This window comes from Mobula hypostoma, chromosome 1 (genome assembly GCF_963921235.1).
Source record: "Mobula hypostoma chromosome 1, sMobHyp1.1, whole genome shotgun sequence".
Lineage (NCBI taxonomy): Eukaryota > Metazoa > Chordata > Chondrichthyes > Myliobatiformes > Myliobatidae > Mobula > Mobula hypostoma.
This window is the reverse complement of record NC_086097.1, coordinates 137,061,795-137,080,295: the sequence shown is the minus strand read 5'-3', so window position 1 is coordinate 137,080,295 and position 18,501 is coordinate 137,061,795. Positions and strand designations below refer to the sequence as shown.

General features: G+C 45.9%; 1 protein-coding gene across 5 annotated transcripts in view; it reads left to right on the top strand.

The window, feature by feature from the left end:
- Nucleotides 1–18,501, top strand: part of col14a1a (collagen, type XIV, alpha 1a) — a 267,320-nt gene that overhangs the window by 109,629 nt on the left and 139,190 nt on the right. For all 5 annotated transcript variants that reach the window (XM_063056387.1, XM_063056396.1, XM_063056368.1 and 2 more), the window contains exons 6-11: nt 721–876; nt 4,899–5,018; nt 8,848–9,012; nt 10,291–10,452; nt 13,097–13,254; nt 15,357–15,486. In XM_063056387.1, the coding sequence (XP_062912457.1) occupies nt 721–876; nt 4,899–5,018; nt 8,848–9,012; nt 10,291–10,452; nt 13,097–13,254; nt 15,357–15,486 (891 nt within the window). The remainder of the gene's footprint in view (nt 1–720; nt 877–4,898; nt 5,019–8,847; nt 9,013–10,290; nt 10,453–13,096; nt 13,255–15,356; nt 15,487–18,501) is intronic.

Genomic DNA, 18,501 nt, shown 5'->3' with positions numbered 1-18,501 from the left:
GGTGCACTCGCATGATCTCTGAGACAAAGGATTCAAACTCATTGCCTCTTCAATGCACTTAAAGGGTTTGTGGTGACTTGCTGAAATGAACGCAGTTCCTGACGCAACAGAATTGTCTGTGCATGCTTTGTAACTCAGTGTGAGATAATAAATGCTAGATTTTTTTTGTGCAAGCTATTTGAATAAATTGACAATGAATCTTTCTGTATTGCATCCCTCCTCCTGCCCTTTGTGATGACATTAAAATAAAGGCACTCTATCGTTCCCACCCCCGTGGGAAGCAGAGGCAGTTCTAATGTTCATTATTTGAAACACACTTCGTTGTCATGGTTACTCAAAACAGCATCTTATCTCTAACTGGGTAAAGATTACCTATAGGAAGTATCTGGAGATGCTCTTGAATTGCCAAGGCATAACAAGTGCTGGCAAATGGGAGTAGTGGAGAAGGGTACATTCTTGATGGCTAGCATGGTCATTGTGGGCTGAATGGACTGTTTCTCTGCTGTGAGGATCTATGAAAATTAAACGGTGATCACTAATATACATGGTTACACTTTGGTTAGATCATATGATTAATAAATGATTGACTAACTTTGTTCATCTGCACATCAGCGATGACTGTCTCATGAGAAGAATGAATTCAAAGACCTGTTCGTTTTGATGTTGGCATATGACCTGTTCACTGGTGTCATTTTTTTTCCCCAATCTGTTTGGTTGCAGGCTCTCAGTTTCTGTGCAAGTCACCTGCTATTGCAGACATTGTCATTCTGGTGGATGGCTCCTGGAGCATTGGCCGACTTAACTTCCGACTCGTGCGGCTGTTTTTGGAGAATTTGGTTAGTGCTTTCAATGTAGATTCTGACAAAACGAGAATAGGTGAGTCCATCTTCCCGCAACACTGTGAAAATATTCGCTTGATGTTTGTCTGTCTGTTCAAATTGAAGGATCTATGATCACCTGTAATACAGAAAGGTTCCCAATTATCATCACCTATACTAGAGGCAGGTTCCCAAACATCATTGCCTGTATTGGAACCAAGTTCCTGATTATCACTGCCAGTACAAGAACCTGGTTCCGACCATCATTATCTCAACTAGAACCAGGTTTCCAAACACCTTTACCTGTAACAGGACCATGTTCCTCATTATCATCAACTATTCTACAACCAGGTTCCTGACCATCATTGTTGGAGGATCCCAAACACCATTATTGCCTGAAGCAGAACCAGGTTCCTGACTGTTATTGCCTATAGCTGAACCAGGTTCCTGACTATCATCAGCAGGTTCCAAAAACATCTGCCATTTCCTCTCTATTCTTGCACTCCCCCACCCCCCAGCCTGAACTAAAAACTTCCAAAGCAAAATTCTGCAGATGCAGGAAACTGAAAATAAAGATATGCAACTTTCAGCAGGTTGGACAGTATCTGTGGAGAGAAAAAGCAAAAAAGGTGTTTATGACCTTTTCCATTTCTGATGAAAAGTCATTTAGCTGAACTATTGACTCTGTTTCTTTCTCCATAGACGCTGCATGACGTGCTGAGTGTTTTATTGTCTGTTTTTTATTTGTGTATTGCAAGTCCTCCCCCCACCCCATCTCCCTGTAAGTTGGCAGGTCTCAATAATGTTACCCATATTTGTAAGTGTAATTTAGACTTTGATGTTTGTGCAAAGCAGATGGAATCCTGTCACTTTTGAGTTGAGTGACACCAGTGTTAAAAGTAGAGCCTATGATATATGGCCATTGTAAAACTAGCTGATGTGATGCTGCCAATGTTGAATATCTGATTGTTCTAACAGTTTTGTTATCCTGTGAAATTAATGCTATTTTCCTACCCTTCCTGGGCTATGTGGTGGTGGAGATACGGGGCTTGACCAGAGGGGTTGAGCAGAGATCTCAATTGACTGTGGTCCTCAGTGCAATGAATTATCAGGGGAAAAACACCTCGGTAGTCAGAAATCAGGTGCAATGTGTAATGGGAAGGGTTTTCCATTCCCCTGTCGAGTGGGAGGGGTTTTTGTGAGGGGTCAGTGTGAGTGGGGGAAATGGGATGTGGGAGTGGGGAACTACTGAAGCAAATGTAGTGAGACTGAGAGTTTCAACATTCACTGAAGCTGTGTCTGCCTTTGGTTGAATATAGTAGATGTAATTAGATAACTGGCACTTACCGCCGTCACCCCTGTGACAGACCCCTGTTATATGGGTGGAACCTGAAACTGGAGGGGTTAACCTTCTGTTGTGTTAATTCCAGTGGGGGAGGGTGCTCTGGCCATTTCTCAGCTGAGTCAGTGTCCCACCACTCAGCCGTACTCTTGTTCCTGAATTAGTCTCATTTCTGTGATACAACACTGAGACTACAGCAGAGAAAGCGCCTCCTCTGCTGTGTACTAGTGTTGATGGCCGAGAACAGTCTCCTCTTACCTCCCTCCATCTCCCATCCCTCTCCTACCCTCCTTGTATTCCTCCCCCTCTTGGGTTTATCCATCTTTCAACTGAACGCCTCTCGGCCATGCATTTCAACCCCTTCCTGCAGGAATAAGCTCTCCCACTCTCAGCATAATACTGCTCCTGTTAGTTTATTCAACATTTCCCCTTCTCTGTATCTACTTTACCAAGGTGGTTCATGATGCATTTTCTCTGTTTTTCTGGGTTAGGGGTCTTCCCTCATTTCCTCCTGTTAGTTTCATTCATCCATTCTGATACTCAGCCTCAGCTTTCCCTTTCTTGAATGCACCACTCTCTGGCTGGGTGGCTGTATCACTACCCTTGGGGAGCTCCTGTCCTCAGGGTGAGGGCAAAGACTGCCGAGTGCTTTCTGCTGTTGCTCTTACTAATCAGAAAGCAAACCTTCCTTGGGAGGCTAAAGAAATTTGGCATGTCCTCATTGACCCTATTGTCAACAGTTTTGGGCCCCTTATCTCAGAAAGGATGTGTTGTCATTGGAGAGAGTCCAGAGGAGGTTTACGAGGATGATTCTGGGAATAAAGGGGTTAACATATGAGGTGCATTTGGCAGCTTTGGGCCTGTACTCACTGGAATTTAGAAGAATGCGGGGGGGGGTGGTGAAATCCCATTGAAACCTACTGAATGTTGAAAGGACTAGATAAGGTGGATGCGGAGAGGATGTTTTCTATAATAAGGGTATCCAGAACTAGAAGGCACAGCCTCAAGATTGAGGGGTGACCTTTTGGAACAGAAGTAAGGAGGAAATTTTTTAGCCAGAGTGGTAAATCTGTGGAATGCTCTGCCACAGACTGTGGTATATTCAAAGTGGAAGTTGATAGACTCCTGATCGGTTGGGCATCAAGGGATATGGTGAGAGGGCAGGTATATGGGGTTGAATGGGACCTGGGGTCAGCTATGATGAAATGGCGAAGCAGACTTGATGGGCTGAATGGCCTAATTCTGCTCCTATGTCTTATGGACCCTCACCGATTTTTATAGATACTCTACAGAAAGTATCCAGATTTGTCACAGCATGGTATGGCAACTGCTGCCTGAGACCACAAGGAACTGCAGAGTTATGGCGTCATGGAAATCAGCCTCCCCTCCGTGAATTCTGTCCACACTTCTCACGACCTCAATAAAGCAACCAACATAATCAAAAACCCCACCCACCCTGGACATTCTTCTTTTTCCCCCCTCCTTCCATTGGACAGGAGGTACAATAGATTGATAGTACATGCCCTTGGGCTCAAAGACAGCTTCTATGCTGGTGTTATAAGGCTATTGAGTGGTCATTTTGTATAATAAATAATTGACCTCTCACTCTACCTCGTTAGGCCCTTGCATAACGCTATATTCTGCCTTCTGATGTCGCCGTTCCCTTGTCACTACCTCAATGCACTGATGCGATTAAATGGTCTGTATGGATAGCATGCAAAAACAAAGCTTCTCCCTGCACCTTGGTACATGTGACAACAATCAGCCAATTTGCCAAATCCTTCCTAGATCCTGAGCCTCCACCAGGGTCCCCAGCTGAGGGTCTGGTACACCACTGAACCTCTATGATGCTGGAGCCCACTGGGTTATCGCTCTGTTATTTCATGGAGTCATGAAATGTGCCAGCCCACTCAGCCCATCAAGCCAATGCTAGCTCTTTGAAGCTCCACTGCTTCACCTTAACCCTGTGATTGCTTCCTTTTCAAGAATATGTCATCTTGGTTGCAAGTTTGTGTTGAATTGGCCTGCACTGCTCTTTCAGGAAGAACATCCCAGCTCACAGTTTAAGATAACTCTCACTTTCCCTGAAATTTATCTCCGCTGACCCTCTTGCAGCAGGAGCCATGTACTGATTTATTCTCTTAAAAACCTCTATTTAACCTGCTCTTCTATGAGCAGAGCAGCCCCAAATGTACTCGTCTCTGCACTGAACTCCCTTGCATTTGACTGTACTCTATGCAGCGGTGATGTTCGCTGCTGAAGGTTTGGTCTCGGCATCAGTGAGAATAAGGAGGCAAAAGTCAGCTTGAGGCTACAATTAAAAACAGACTTTAAATGGTTAATGAAGAGACACTGATGTTTTGCTCTTTGACTGTTTAATAGTTTCCTGGATTTCATTATGGGGTAAATGAAATGGTTATCAGAGCCGCAGGCAAGGGTTTGTTTTGCCTCTGGGCCGGCAGCTGTGTTTGGAAATGATTCATGAATCGCCCCTCCGCTCCCCGGAACACCAAATTACTCTGTGTAAACTTCACATTAACAGTAATGCAAAGTTACTGAATTGTGTGATTGAATTCCGTTAAATGGACTGAATGGAAGGTTCACTCTGTGTTATGTAGTGAGTCCTGCTTCAAGCAGGCAAAGCTGATTTGCTCCCCCCCCCCCCACTGAATATGCACTTGTGTTGATTGAGCAATGTCCAGCTGGTATATTCTGAGCTTGTTGTCCACTTGTTTCAGGATTGGCTCAGTACAGTGGAGACCCACGGATAGAATGGAATCTAAATGAATATACCACAAAGGAGGCTGTACTGGATGCTGTCAGAAACCTGCCTTACAAAGGCGGCAACACGCTCACAGGTACTGTCTCTTGTCCAAGTGACCCACTGCATAATGGCTGGCATCTTGGGGACCATAGGCAAGCTTATCGGTTCCAGTTGTTTCCATGTATTAAATCAGAATGATGAACTATACACAAGAGATGTTGGAAATCTTGAGGAACACACATAAAGTGCATCTATGGAGAAGAATAAATAGTCGATGTCTCAGGCCGAGGCACCTCATTGGGACTGGAGAGGAAGGGGGGAAGAAGCAGAACGAGTAGTTGGGGGGAGGAAAAGGAATACAATCTGGTAGGTGATAGGTGAACCAGGTGATGGATAAGGTGGGTGGGGGGGGGGTGAAATAAGCTGGGATGTGATTGATGAAAGAGGTAAAGGGCTGAAGAAGAAGGAATCTGATAGGAGAGGACAGTGTCTATGGGAGAAAAGGAAGGAAAAAGAGCACCAGAGGGAGATGATGGCCCGATCGGGAGAAGACAAGGATTAAGAGGAGAATGGAAAAAGAGAGAAGGGAGATGGGGGGAGAAATCACCATAACTTAGAGAAATTGATCTTCATACCATCAGATTGGAGCCTACCCTGATGCAATGTGAGGTGTTGCTCCTCCAACCTGAGTGTGGCCTCATCATATCAGTAGCGGAGGCCAGGGACTGACTTGTCTGAATGGGAATGGGAAGTTGAATTCAAATGAGTGGCTACTGGGATATCCCACCGTTTGTGGTGGATGAGACAGAGGTTTGGGTTCAAGTCTGATACTCGCAGTGCAGTACTAACAGAGCATTGCACAGTCAGTGTTTCCCATTTCAAATAAGATATTCAGCTACAGATGGGGCCGGAGATAAATATCTTAACCAGAAGCTGCCATTTCCAGCAACGTGATACACACTCAGTGCTGTGCTGGCATAAGGGGGCAAAGTGACTGTCTTTAAACTCCAGAGTGGGATTTGAAAATCCAAAACTCAGACATGCAAAGGTACTTGGGAGTCCTTGTGCAGAACACCCTGTAGATTAACTTGCAGGTTGAGTCAGTGGTGCAGAAGGTAAATGTAATGTTAGCGTTCATTTCAAGAGGTCTTGAATGCAAGAGCAGGGATGTAATGCTGAGGCTTTATAAGGCACTGGTGGGGCCTCACCTTGAGTATTGTCAACAGTTTTGGGCTCCTCATCTAAGAAAAGATGTTTGCATTGGAGAGGGTCCAGAGGAGGTTCACAAGGATGATTCCAAGTGTGAAAAGGTTATCATACGAGGAGTGTTTGGTAGCTCTGGGTCTGTACTCACCCGAACTTAGAAGGATGAGGGGGATCTCATTGAAACCTTTTGAACGTTGAAAGGCCTAGACAGAGTAGATGCGGAAAGGACGCTTCCCATGGTGGGGAGAGTCTAGGACAAGAAGGCACAGCCTCGGGATAGAGGGGTATCCATTTAAAAAGGAGATGCGGAGAAATTTCTTTAGCCAGAGAGTGGTGAATTTGTGGGATTTGTTACCACAGGCAACTGTGAAGGCCAGGTCATTGGGTGTATTTAAGGCAGGGATTGATAGGTTCTTGATTGGCCACGGCATCAAAGGTTATGGGGAAGAAGGCTGGGGAGTGGGGTTGAGGAAGGGAAAAAAGGATCAGCCATGATTGAATGGTGGAGCAGACCCAATTTCAAATGGCCTAATTCTGCTCCTATGTCTTATGGTCTTAGAAAGGATTTTATTTAATTTGGCACCATGTTCAGCACAACACTGTGAGCTAACGGGCCTGTTTCTGTACTGTATTACCCTATGCTTTGTTCTGTAAATTGTGAAAGGTGCCATAGAAATCCAAGGCTTTCTATTGTGATGAACTTAGGGAGAAGTCAGAGGGCTGTTTTATTATGGACAAAGAGAGAGTTGAGTGAAATGACGCCTGGAGTTTGTGAGACATTTGCATCCCACAGTCACAAGCTGTTCTGTTGAAGAGAATTTTGGAAAGAGGCACAAGGAAACGAGTGGGTGTTCTGCTATTTCCATTCAATTTACTCTTGTGCTGATGGTAACCAGAATGTTACTGTAGGGCTGGCGTCTGTGCCTTGTTCTGTGAATTGGTTCCAACATAACCTTGTAGGTCAATAAAAAAACTGCAGATGCTGGAAATCTGGAACAAAGACAGAAGGTGCTGCAGATACTCAGTAGGTCAGACAGCATCATTGGAGAGAGGAACAGTCATCTGTCAGGGCGTTGGGTCTGCGGTCCTTTGTCTGGATTCATTTCAGAACCCAAACACAAAACCAGGCTGATGCAGACAGTGCGCACCAGTCTGGTGTCAGATGCTCTTGCACTTCCTCATCTCCTTCACTCCAGCCTTTGTGAACGAGTCTACAAGCACTGTGTCCTAAACCCTGGAATTTCTATCCTAGACCTCTTTCTCTAATTCACTAAGTTTCCAAAATCGCATGGCTGATCGAGTTTTTGTTCATCTGTCCCATTGCCTCCTGTGTCCGAAGCTCAAATTACTGATAGGCTAAGTTACAGCACGGTGTTGAGGTATTAGTGACCCAGAGCACTAGATCATTGATCTGGAGATGTGAGATCAAAGCCCACAGCAGCAGCCCATGAAAATCACATTTGGTTTATTAAATCTGGGTTTGAATAGAAGTTGGTCATGGTAAGGCTGACCATGACCTGTCTGATTATCATAAAAACTTCTCTCATTCACTGATGTCCTTCCAAGGAGAGAAAGTCTGCTCCCTTAACATTGTCTGCCTTGTATGTAGCTCTAGACCCATGGCAAAGGCTCCTAATAATTCAGGGGGTATTAGGCTTGAACAATTAAGGTTGGTCTTGGGAGTGAAGTTCATATCTCAGAAACAAATAATCCCTGATGATGGAACAGGCTGAAAGGCTTGAATGAGCTCCTCCTCCTCCATCTCCAAATTAGTTACCATGGAAACCAAGGTGAGCCAGGTGAGGTCAAGGTGTCTGCTTAGGCTCTTTGGTAACTGTATTAAACATTGTGGTGACTCTCTGGAAAGTCCAGCCCTGGAGGGTTTTGGAAGCTGGATCATTGGAGGCACTGAAGGAGGAAGCAGATAAATTTTGAAACATTGGGAAATTGTGGGTTATGTGGAGTTGGCACAGAGAGGATCTTGAGGCCTAGGGCAGATCAGCCATGATCATATTGAATAGCGGGGCAGGTTTGAGAGGCTGAGTGGCCTAATCCTGCTCCTTTTTTTTTAACGTTCATTTGTTGTGGAAACAGGCAGCTCTAAACAGTCCCGAATCTGGTATCACACACAAAAAATGCTGGTGAACGCAGCAGGCCAGGCAGCATCTATAGGAAGAGGTACAGTCGACGTTTCGGACTGAGATGTCTTGGCCCGAAACGTCGACTGTACCTCTTCCTATAGATGCTGCCTGGCCTGCTGCGTTCACCAGCATTTTTTTGTGTGTATTGCTTGAACTTCCAGCATCTGCAGATTTCCTCCTGTTTGCCTAACCTGGTATGATCATTTCTGATGTGTGTCCTGGACTGGTGTCGTTAGGGATAGAAACTGAGGTGCGGCTCAATTGAAATTGGGATAGAAATGTGTGTTGAGGTAGAATTCCTCACATTCTTCTGCACAGGATTACAAGATGTAAAAGTATGTTGCTGGACAAAGTCAATGGGTCTGGCAGCATCTGTAGAGGGAAATGGACAATGATTCGGGTCAAGCCCCTTCATCTGGACTCAAGTCTAACTGTCTGTTAGGTTGCCTGAAAGATTGACAGGAACTGAGTAGATATGTTCCTCTAATATCCAGATAATAGCATGTGCAGGCCCTTGTACCTCCGGGTTGCCCCTTGTACCGCCATTCTAACTTGTCTCTTTGCACCTGCTTTTAGGCCTCGCTCTAACTTACATCCAGGAGAATAGTTTTAAACCCGAGGCTGGATCCAGAGCCGGAGTGCCGAAGATTGGGATCTTGATCACAGATGGCAAATCGCAGGATGATGTTTTTCCGCCGGCTAAAAGCTTACGGGATGCGGGCATCGAGCTCTTTGCCATAGGTAGGTTGCTGTGGGTCCTTCCTTTCTCTGGCAGGGTGTGACCTGTGCAATTGCTGGTGATTTTTTTCCATACATCAGGTTGAAGTGGGCTGGCGGGCTTCTCCCAGGGGTTTATTCAGCACTGTAATTTGTGTGTTAGTGAGTCCTGTGTAAGCAGACTTGGTCAAAAAGCAGGTGGATTTCTAAAAGGCTCAGGAGAGCTCTTTGTACGCCGTGCAGCAGAATCTCTCAGAAGTAAGGCAACATCCTCAGCATTCCCTGAATGCCTGGCCTGTGACTGCACAGCATGGAGGAATTCCTTGGAAGTCGGAGAGAACCTTGGATAGGCACAGTGGGAGGACTGAAGGCTTTGCTTCAGCCGTGCATGTCATCCTGAACAACCCATCTCCCCATCCCATCAGCCACTTCCAGAGACCTTGCACGTCATCCTAAACAGCCCATCTCCCCATCCCATCAGCCACCTCCAGAGACCTTGCATGTCATCCTAAACAGCCCATCTCCCCATCCCATCAGCCACCTCCAGAGACCATGCATGTCATCCTGAACAACCCATCTCCCCAACCCATCAGCCACCTCCAGAGACCGTGCATGTCATCCTGAACAACCCATCTCCCCATCCCATCAGCCACCTCCAGAGACCGTGCATGTCATCCTGAACAACCCATCTCCCCATCCCATCAGCCACTTCCAGAGACCTTGCACGTCATCCTAAACAGCCCATCTCCCCATCGCATCAGCCACTTCCAGAGACGGTGCACGTCATCCTAAACAGCCCATCTCCCCATCCCATCAGCCACCTCCAGAGACCGTGCACGTCATCCTAAACAGCCCATCTCCCCATCCCATCAGCCACTTCCAGAGACCGTGCATGTCATCCTAAACAGCTCATCTCCCCATCCCATCAGCCACTTCCAGAGACCATGGGTCCCACTTTGGACTCATCACAGAACAGGAGTGGAAGCCAGCCTTCCCCGGTCCTGAGGGACTATCTGGGAAACCCTTCCAGCTGTGGGCCAGCTGCTCGTGTGGTGTTATTCCAGGCATAGAAAGATTTTTCTGCTGATATGGATATTTAGAGTGTTGGAGACATGTAACAGGAAGAGCCTCTTTGCCCATCTTGATCATTACTAGGTTGATAATTCCCCATTTGATTGAGAACTATTTATAGCACGTGGAAGGATGCTTTTGAAAATGTGGCCTTTGCAGGTCTCGCTGCATTGTTAATGTCGCTGGGTTGTAATGTCATTGCTTTGTTTCACTGTCTCCATTGCAAACTAGGTGTGAAAAACGCAGATGCAAACGAGCTGAAGGCAATAGCCTCCGAGCCTGACAAGACACACGTTTACAACGTGGCTGACTTCAACATCATGAACACGATCATTGAAAGCCTCACAAAGACGGTGTGTGCACGCGTGGAAGAACAGGATAAAGAGATAAAGGGTATGGAACTGTTTATCTGTGTTCTGCCTCAGTGTAATAGTGTTCTGCCCCAATGGTAATAATTGCAATGTTGGCTGGACAGTCAATGATCAATTGGCTGAATGTACATAATCAAAGACCCCGCCTGCCCCAGAAATTCTCTTCATTTCCCTTGGGTGGGAGGTACAACAGCTTGGAAGTACATGCATCCAGGACAGCTTCCATCCTGACGTTACAAGACGATCGAATGGTCGCCTGGTACAATAAAATGGACTCTTGGACTCACAGTTTATATCATCATGGCCTTGCACCTTGCTGTCTGCCTATATGGCACGTTCCCTGTAACTGTAACACGTTATTCTGCATTCTGCGTTTCTCTTGTTTTACTTCAATGTGCTGTTGAAATGAGTCTGTCTGGATGGCATGCAAAACAAAAGTTTTCACTGCGCTTCAATAATAAACCGATTTACCAATGTTAATTTTAAAAAGTTCACTTTCCATTTTTTTTGTAAGTTTCAGTGACTGTAACCATCTATTTGATGTGAGTTTTGAATGAAAGAAAGTGTATTTCTCTCATTCTTTCTGTTTAATGTCCGCCTCTTTCTTTCCTTCTCTCCCTCTGTCTGCATCTTATCCACAGTTTTAAGTTTGTGGGTAGGAACCCACTGATTCCTTTCTCACTCCCTTACACTGACAGCTTTGTTAAAAAGAAATTTATCTCTGTTGCTGATGTAAATGTTGCAAAGGGCTGAGGGGAACATTCTAGATGCTGATGAAAATAATGCACAGCAGGTATCACCCCCCTCACACTCAGTTTGTACTTTTCTTGGACTGAACAAGGAATCAAATCCAGATTCCCGCACTCATCATATAAATGTCAAATATATGCAATTGCAAAGAAAGCACGCAGCGCCTCTACTTCCTAAGGAGTCTGCAGAGATTTGGCATGTCATCGAAAGCCTTGACAACCTTCTACAGATGAGTGGTGGAGAGTGTGCTGACTGGCTGCATTACGGCCTGGTATGGGAACACCAATGCCTTTGAGCAGAAAATCCTACAAAAGGCAAATGATTCAGCCCAGTATGTCATGGGTAAAGCCATTGAGCACATCTATATGAAAGGCAGCATTCACCATCAAAGATCCTGACCAAGGACGTGCTCTTTTCTCGCTGCTGCCAACAGGTAGAAGGTACAAGTGCATCAGGACTCACACCACCAGATTTGAGAACAGTTACTACCCCACAACCATCAGGCTCTTGAACGTTCATTATATTTCTGATGTTCCCTCAACCAGTAATCTCACTTTAAGGGCTCTTTATTTTGTTATTTCATGCTCTCATTATTTATTACTATTCATTTATATTTGCATTTGCATAGTTTGTTGTTCATTGATCCTGTTTACAGTTACTATTCTATAGATTTGCTGGGTATGCCAGCGGGAAAAAGAATCTCAGGGTTGTATGTGGTGACAAGTATGTACTCTGATAATAAATTTTACTTTGAGCTTTGAATTTTGTCACCATTTAATTGACAATTCTGATTTGAATTGCCCGACCGGATCATGATGAGAGGTCTCGGCCGAAAACGTCAGCTGTTTATACCCATTCAAAGATGCTGTCTGACCTGCTGAGCTCCTCCAGCACATTGGGTGTAATGCTCTAGATTCCCAGCATCCGCACTACCTCAGGAGTCATGATGCAACCTACCAGGATTCTTTCAACAATACATCTGTAGAAGTTTGTCTGAGTGCTCATTGACATGCCAAGCCTCCTCAAACTTCTGTGAAGGTGAAGACACTGGTGTGCCATCTGATATGTTAATACCCAGGATTTTAAAGCTGATGATTCTCTCCACCACCGATTTCCCCCTTCCCCCCCGAAAATCGGTGCATATTTTCCCACTTTCCCCTTCTGAAGTGAACAATCAGCTCTTTAGTTTTACTGATGCTGAGTGATTGGTTGCAGCACCACTTCAACCAGGAGCCCAACCTCTCCCCCGTATGCGACTGATCAGCACCCACAAGCCACCCACCGACAGTAGTGTCATTGGTGAGGGTTCACCCCCTACTCCAGAGACTTGGGCTTCAGTTGGGAGTAATGCACTACATAGAGAGGGCGGGACTACCGAGATAACCATACCTTGGCTGAACTGGTAAAGTATGTCTTCGTGTCTTTAGTAAGCAGCTGGCTGTAGAGCTGGTAGCTAGGGTTCTGTGAGGTGAAATCTGACATGGAAAAGCAAGCTGATCTCTTCAAATTAAAGCAACTATCCAACCCCAATTCCAAAATGTATTTAATGAAGGTCTTGTTAAATAAACTTTCACCCCTCGTGTGCCAGCTCTCTTAACATTTTGAAAAGCAAGTCTGTTGCCCCTAGTAACAAGCAGATTTTTGGAGGAACTCACCATGGCAGGCAGCATCTATAGAAAAGAATGTATAGTCGACGTCTCGGGCCAAGATACTTCATCTGGACCCTAGTTAACCCTAGTAGTCTGTGCAGTTTAATCCCACATCATCACAGAATCCAGACTGGCTGCTTATCATCAGGTTGCTGTATATGGGCTCCTGCAGTGAAGTGGGCATTGATTATTATATGAAGGGTTTGGGATGTCTTGCAGATGTGTAAAGTGCTATAGAAATGCCTTTGTTGATCTCACTGTCCTTAGAAGCAACGGGAAGCGTGACTTCAGCCCCAGAGGCACCCACGGACCTCGTCATCACTGATATCACTGCTCGGAGTTTCCGTGTCAGCTGGTCACATGCACCGGGGAACGTGGAGAAATATCGCGTAGTCTATTACTCCACCACAGGTCAGCCAGAAGAGGTACTTCAACTGCAAACTCCTAACTTTGAGGTGGTACAGAGGACATTAAAGAAGCAAAATACTGCAGATGCTGTTGAACAGAAACACAATCAGAAAGAGCTGTAAACACTGAGCACGTCAGGCGGCAGAGAGAGAAGCAGAGTTAACAATTCGGCTCAATCTATTGCCAGAACTAGCAAATGTTTAAGATAAAGTGGGTATTAAGTAGTGATGCAGTGAGAGGAAAAGAGTTGCAGAATGGTGAGCAAGAGATTAAAATACAGAAGACATAATCAGAGACACAGTGAGATAAGTACAGGTAGCGGAGCTGTGTCCAGGGGTATATATATGATACAGTAGATCAGAGCGGGAGGTGTTTGAAAAATAGGGCAGTAGTGTTGATCAGAAATTATAATATGCCTAATTATGTTAGTGTGGTTATACACATTGGGTTGAGCACACCTATAAAGTACATTTTGTGTTAGAACATGGAACGTGGAACGGTACAGCAGAGGAATGCCCATGATGATATGTCAAACTTACTAAATTAGTAATTAAACCATAACTATCCCTTTGTCTATATGATATCCACATTCCTTCATTCTCTGCACATTTCAGTGCATTTCTAAGAGTCTCATATTTGCTTCTACCACTATTCCTGGCAGTGCATTCCAGGCACCCACCACTCTTAAAAAAGAACTTCCCCTTCACTTCCCCTTTGAATTTACCCCTCTCACCTAAATGTTTACCCTCCACTGTCAGATATTAAATGCACACCCTCCACTGTCAGATATTAAATGCACACCCTCCAGTGTCAGACATTAAATGCACACCCTCCAGTGTCAGACATGAAGTGCACGCCCTCCAGTGTCAGACATTAAATGCTTACCCTCCACTGTCGGATATTAAATGCACACCCTCCACTGTTGGACATTAAATGCACACCCTCCACTGTCAGATACTAGCTGCTTCAGCACTTCTTGTGATATTACAAACCTCTATCAGATCTGCCTTCAGCTTCTGCTGCTCCAGAGAAAGCAGCCCAGGTTTGTCCAGCCTGTCAGAGTATGGAGTCCGCTGCTGATAGCAGGCTTTTAATGGCTGCTAGTTTAACTCTCATTTATTCTGGGAAGGTTACCATGGGTCAGAATCCAATATCAGGCAGGAGCAGGTAATGGCCCCTGAACCTGATGAGGTCTTTCAGGCCAGTGTCCCATAAACAACTGCTGGGTGCCCGAGCCAATTTACCAGGCTCTGTGTAACTGTAGGGCCTAGTTCTAATTCTGAGATGCAGTTCCCCAGTCCTGCTCTCCCACCTGTTCCACTGATTTTCCCTTAATGCTTTGAAGACTGCCGTCAAATTCCCTTTGTAAGTCTAGGCTGCAGTGAATACAACAATAGTTTCTATAATTTCTTTAAGTAATTTCAATCAAATTTGTAAATGTATTCCAAACTGATTCTGGTTTGATTTTGTTCTTTGACTGTATTGCTCTGCTTTGGGGTACCTTGTTTCTATGTAAATCTAAGTTGTTCATGATCCATGCTGGGCTCTGGGCCTATGTAGGAGGTAGGAAAGGGTGAGATTGATTGTAGAGTAGGTCTGTACTGATTCGCATAACATTGTGGACCAAAAGGCCTATGCTATGCTTTACTGTTCTATGTTCTACGTTCCATATTCAATATAGCTTGTACCTAGTTCCACTTGCAAGGGGTTTTATTAAATATTATCCTTGTTCAAAGAAAGTAGGGATGTTTCACCACTCGTTTGCACACCAGGGGCAATTTGTAGCTGCCAATTAGCCCAACAATCCACATGTCTTTGGCCTGCGGGGGAAACTGGAACACCAGGGGAAAAGCCACAGGGTGACGAGGTGAGCATGCAAACTCCACACAGACAGTGCCAGAGGTCAGGTTGAACCTGGGTTGCTTCAGTTGTAACGCAGCAGCTCTATCAGCTGTAGGTCTGACTGAGCTTTACAGTGCTGCATACACCTTATCAAGCCCCATAATGCTTCTGTACGTCTCAGTGTGAGGAATTGGATGGTCATGGCGTAGGAATACAGGAATGATATTATGGTGGCACAGATAAAATGCATGCGTCTCTCTTTCTCTTTCACTTCTAGGTGGTTGTGGATGGGACAGAGTCAACTGCTGTCCTCCAGAACCTGATGTCCCTGACGGAGTATCAGATTGCAGTGTTTGCCGTTTACACAAAGGCTGCAAGTGAAGGTCTTCGAGGCGCAGCAACTACACGTAGGTATCACATGGCTAAGCTTCAACTCCTCATCAAAGCCAGAGCCAGACCTTCCTGAAAACTGGCTTCTCCTCCAGTGACTCCTTCTGCACTTCCCACTGCCTCGGGGAAGCCACCGACATAATCAAAGAGCCCTACCACCTGGCCATTCTCTCTTCTCACCCCCTTCACCAGGCAAAATGTACAAAATAGCTTGAGTACCACCAGGACCAGGAAAGCGGCTAGTGCGTGAGTGGGCCAGTGAAGAAGTGGAGCTTTGAGACTTTGACTCGAGAGGTTCTGGCAGTTTTGGCAGTTGGTCTGCGCAATTAAGTCAATCAAGATTTGAATAGATCAGCAGAAAGCTGTTGATTAGACAATCGAGATTTGAATAGCTCAGACTCAGCAGAAAGCAGCTAATTGGGCAGTCGAAGTCAGGTGACCAAACATTTTGAAAAGCTCAAACAGATAAATAGAGGGACAGCTCAATCGAAGCAGCCAGTGCGTGAGTGGGCCAGTGAAGGAGTGGAGCTTTGAGGCTTTGACTCGAGAGGCTTCGACAAGAAGAGGCAGAGGATGAGCTTGTTCCTTGTTAGTTTTTACAATGTCTCCTGAGACGGTGATGTGCCTCTCATGTGAGATGTGGCAGTCTTGGGGGAACTCCCCTCTCCCGCAGAGTCACATCTGCCAGCAGTGCATACGGCTGGGCGATCTGGAAGACCGTGTCAGGAATCTGGAGCAGCAGCTGGATGACCTTCGACTCGTAAGGGAGAATGAGGCAGTCATAGATGAGAGCTACAGGGAGGTAGTCACACCTAGGCTGTCGGAAGCAGGTCATTGGGTGACAGTCAGAGGGGGGAAAGCAAAGGTGAGCAGACAGGTAGTGCAGAGCACCCCTGTAGCCATTCCCCTGAAAAATAAGTTTACCATCCTGGATACTGTTGGTGGGGACGACCGACCAGGTGTAAGCCACGGTGGCAGGGCCTCCAGCACTGAGTCTGACCCGGTGGTGCAGAAGGGTGGGACGGAGAAGAGGAGAGCTGTCGTCATTGGAGACTCTATAGTCAGGGGAGCAGACAGGAGGTTTTGTGGACGTGAGAAGGACACCCGCATGGTTTGTTGCCTCCCGGGTGCCAGGGTCCGGGATGTCTCTGACCGGGTGCACGACATCCTGGTACGAGAGGGAAAGCAGCCAGAAGTCGTGATACATATTGGTACCAATGACATAGGCAGGAAGAAGGATGAGGTCTTGAAGTGTGAGTTTCGGGAACTAGGCAGAAGGCTGAAGAACAGGACCTCATGGGTGGCGTTCTCAGGATTGCTACCAGTGCTACGTGACAGTGATGGTAAGAATTGGAGGAGATGGCAGTTGGATGTGTGGCTGAGGAGTTGGTGTAGGGAGCAGGGTTTTGGAGTTTTGGATTTTTGGATCATTGGGATCTCTTCTGGGGAAGGTGGGACCTGTACAGATTGGATGGGTTGCACCTGAACTCGAGGGGGAGCAATATCCTTGCAGGTAGGTTTGCTAGCATGGTTCGGGAGGGTTTAAACTAATTTGCAAGGGGGATGGGACCCAGAGCGATAGAGCAGTGAAAGAAGTGCATGGAGTAAAGCCAGATCTAACATATAGAGAGGCTTTGAGGAAAGAGAAGCAGAATAAATGGTGTAAAGACAGTAAGGTAGAAGGGCTGAAATGTGTGTACCTCAATGCAAGAAGCATCAGGAACAAAGGTGATGAACTGAGAGCTTGGATACATACATGGAATTATGATGTAGTGGCCATTACAGAGACTTGGCTGGCACCAGGGCAGGAATGGATTCTCACTGGATTTCAGTGCTTTAAAAGGGATAGAGAGGGCGGAAAAAGGGGAGGAGGGTTGGCATTACTGGCCAGGGATACTATTACAGCTACAGAAAGGGTGGGTAATGTAGCAGGATCCTCTTTTGAGTCAATATGGGTGGAAGTCAGGAACAGGAAGGGAGCAGTTACTCTACTGGAGGTATTCTATAGGCCCCCTGGTAGCAGCAGAGATACAGAGGAGCAGATTGGGAGGCAGATTTTGGAAAGGTGCAAAAATAACAGGGTTGTTATCATAGGTGACTTTATTGATTGGAACCTGATTAGTTCCAAGGGTTTAGATGGGGCAGAGTTTGTTAAGTGTGTCCAGGACGGATTCCTGTCACAGTATGTGGACAGGCCGACCAGAGGGAATGCCATACTAGATCTAGTACTAGGTAATGAACTGAGTCAGGTCACAGATCCCTCAGTGGGTGAGCATCTGGGGGACAGTGACCACCGCTTCCTGGCCTTTAGCATTATCATGGAAAAGGATAGAATCAGAGAAGACAGGAAAATTTTTAATTGGGGAAAGACAAATTATGAGGCTATAAGGCTAGAACTTGCGGGTGTGAATTGGGATGATGTTTTTGCAGGGAAATGTACTATGGACATGTGGTCGATGTTTAGAGATCTCTTGTGGGATGTTAAGGATAAATTTGTCCCAGTGAAGAAGATAAAGAATGGTAGGGTGAAGGAACCATGGGTGACAAGTGAGGTGGAAAATCTAGTCAGGTGGAAGAAGGCAGCATACATGAGGTTTAGGAAGCAAGGATCAGATGGGTCTATTGAAGAATATAGGGAAGCAAGAAAGGAGCTTAAGAAGGGGCTGAGAAGAGCAAGAAGGGGGCATGAGAAGGCCTTGGCAAGTAGGGTAAAGGAAAACCCCAAGGCATTCTTCAATTATGTGAAGAAAAAAAGGATGACAGGAGTGAAGGTAGGACCGACTAGAGATAAAGGTGGGAAGATGTGCCTGGAGGCTATGGAAGTGAGCGAGGTCCTCAATGAATACTTCTCTTCGGTATTCACCAATGAGAGGGAACTTGATGATGATGAGGACAATATGAGTGAGGCTGATGTTCTGGAGCATGTTGATATTAAGGGAGAGGAGGTGTTGGAGTTGTTAAAATACGTTAGGACAGATAAGTCCCCGGGGCCTGACGGAATATTCCCCAGGCTGCTCCATGAGGTGAGAGAA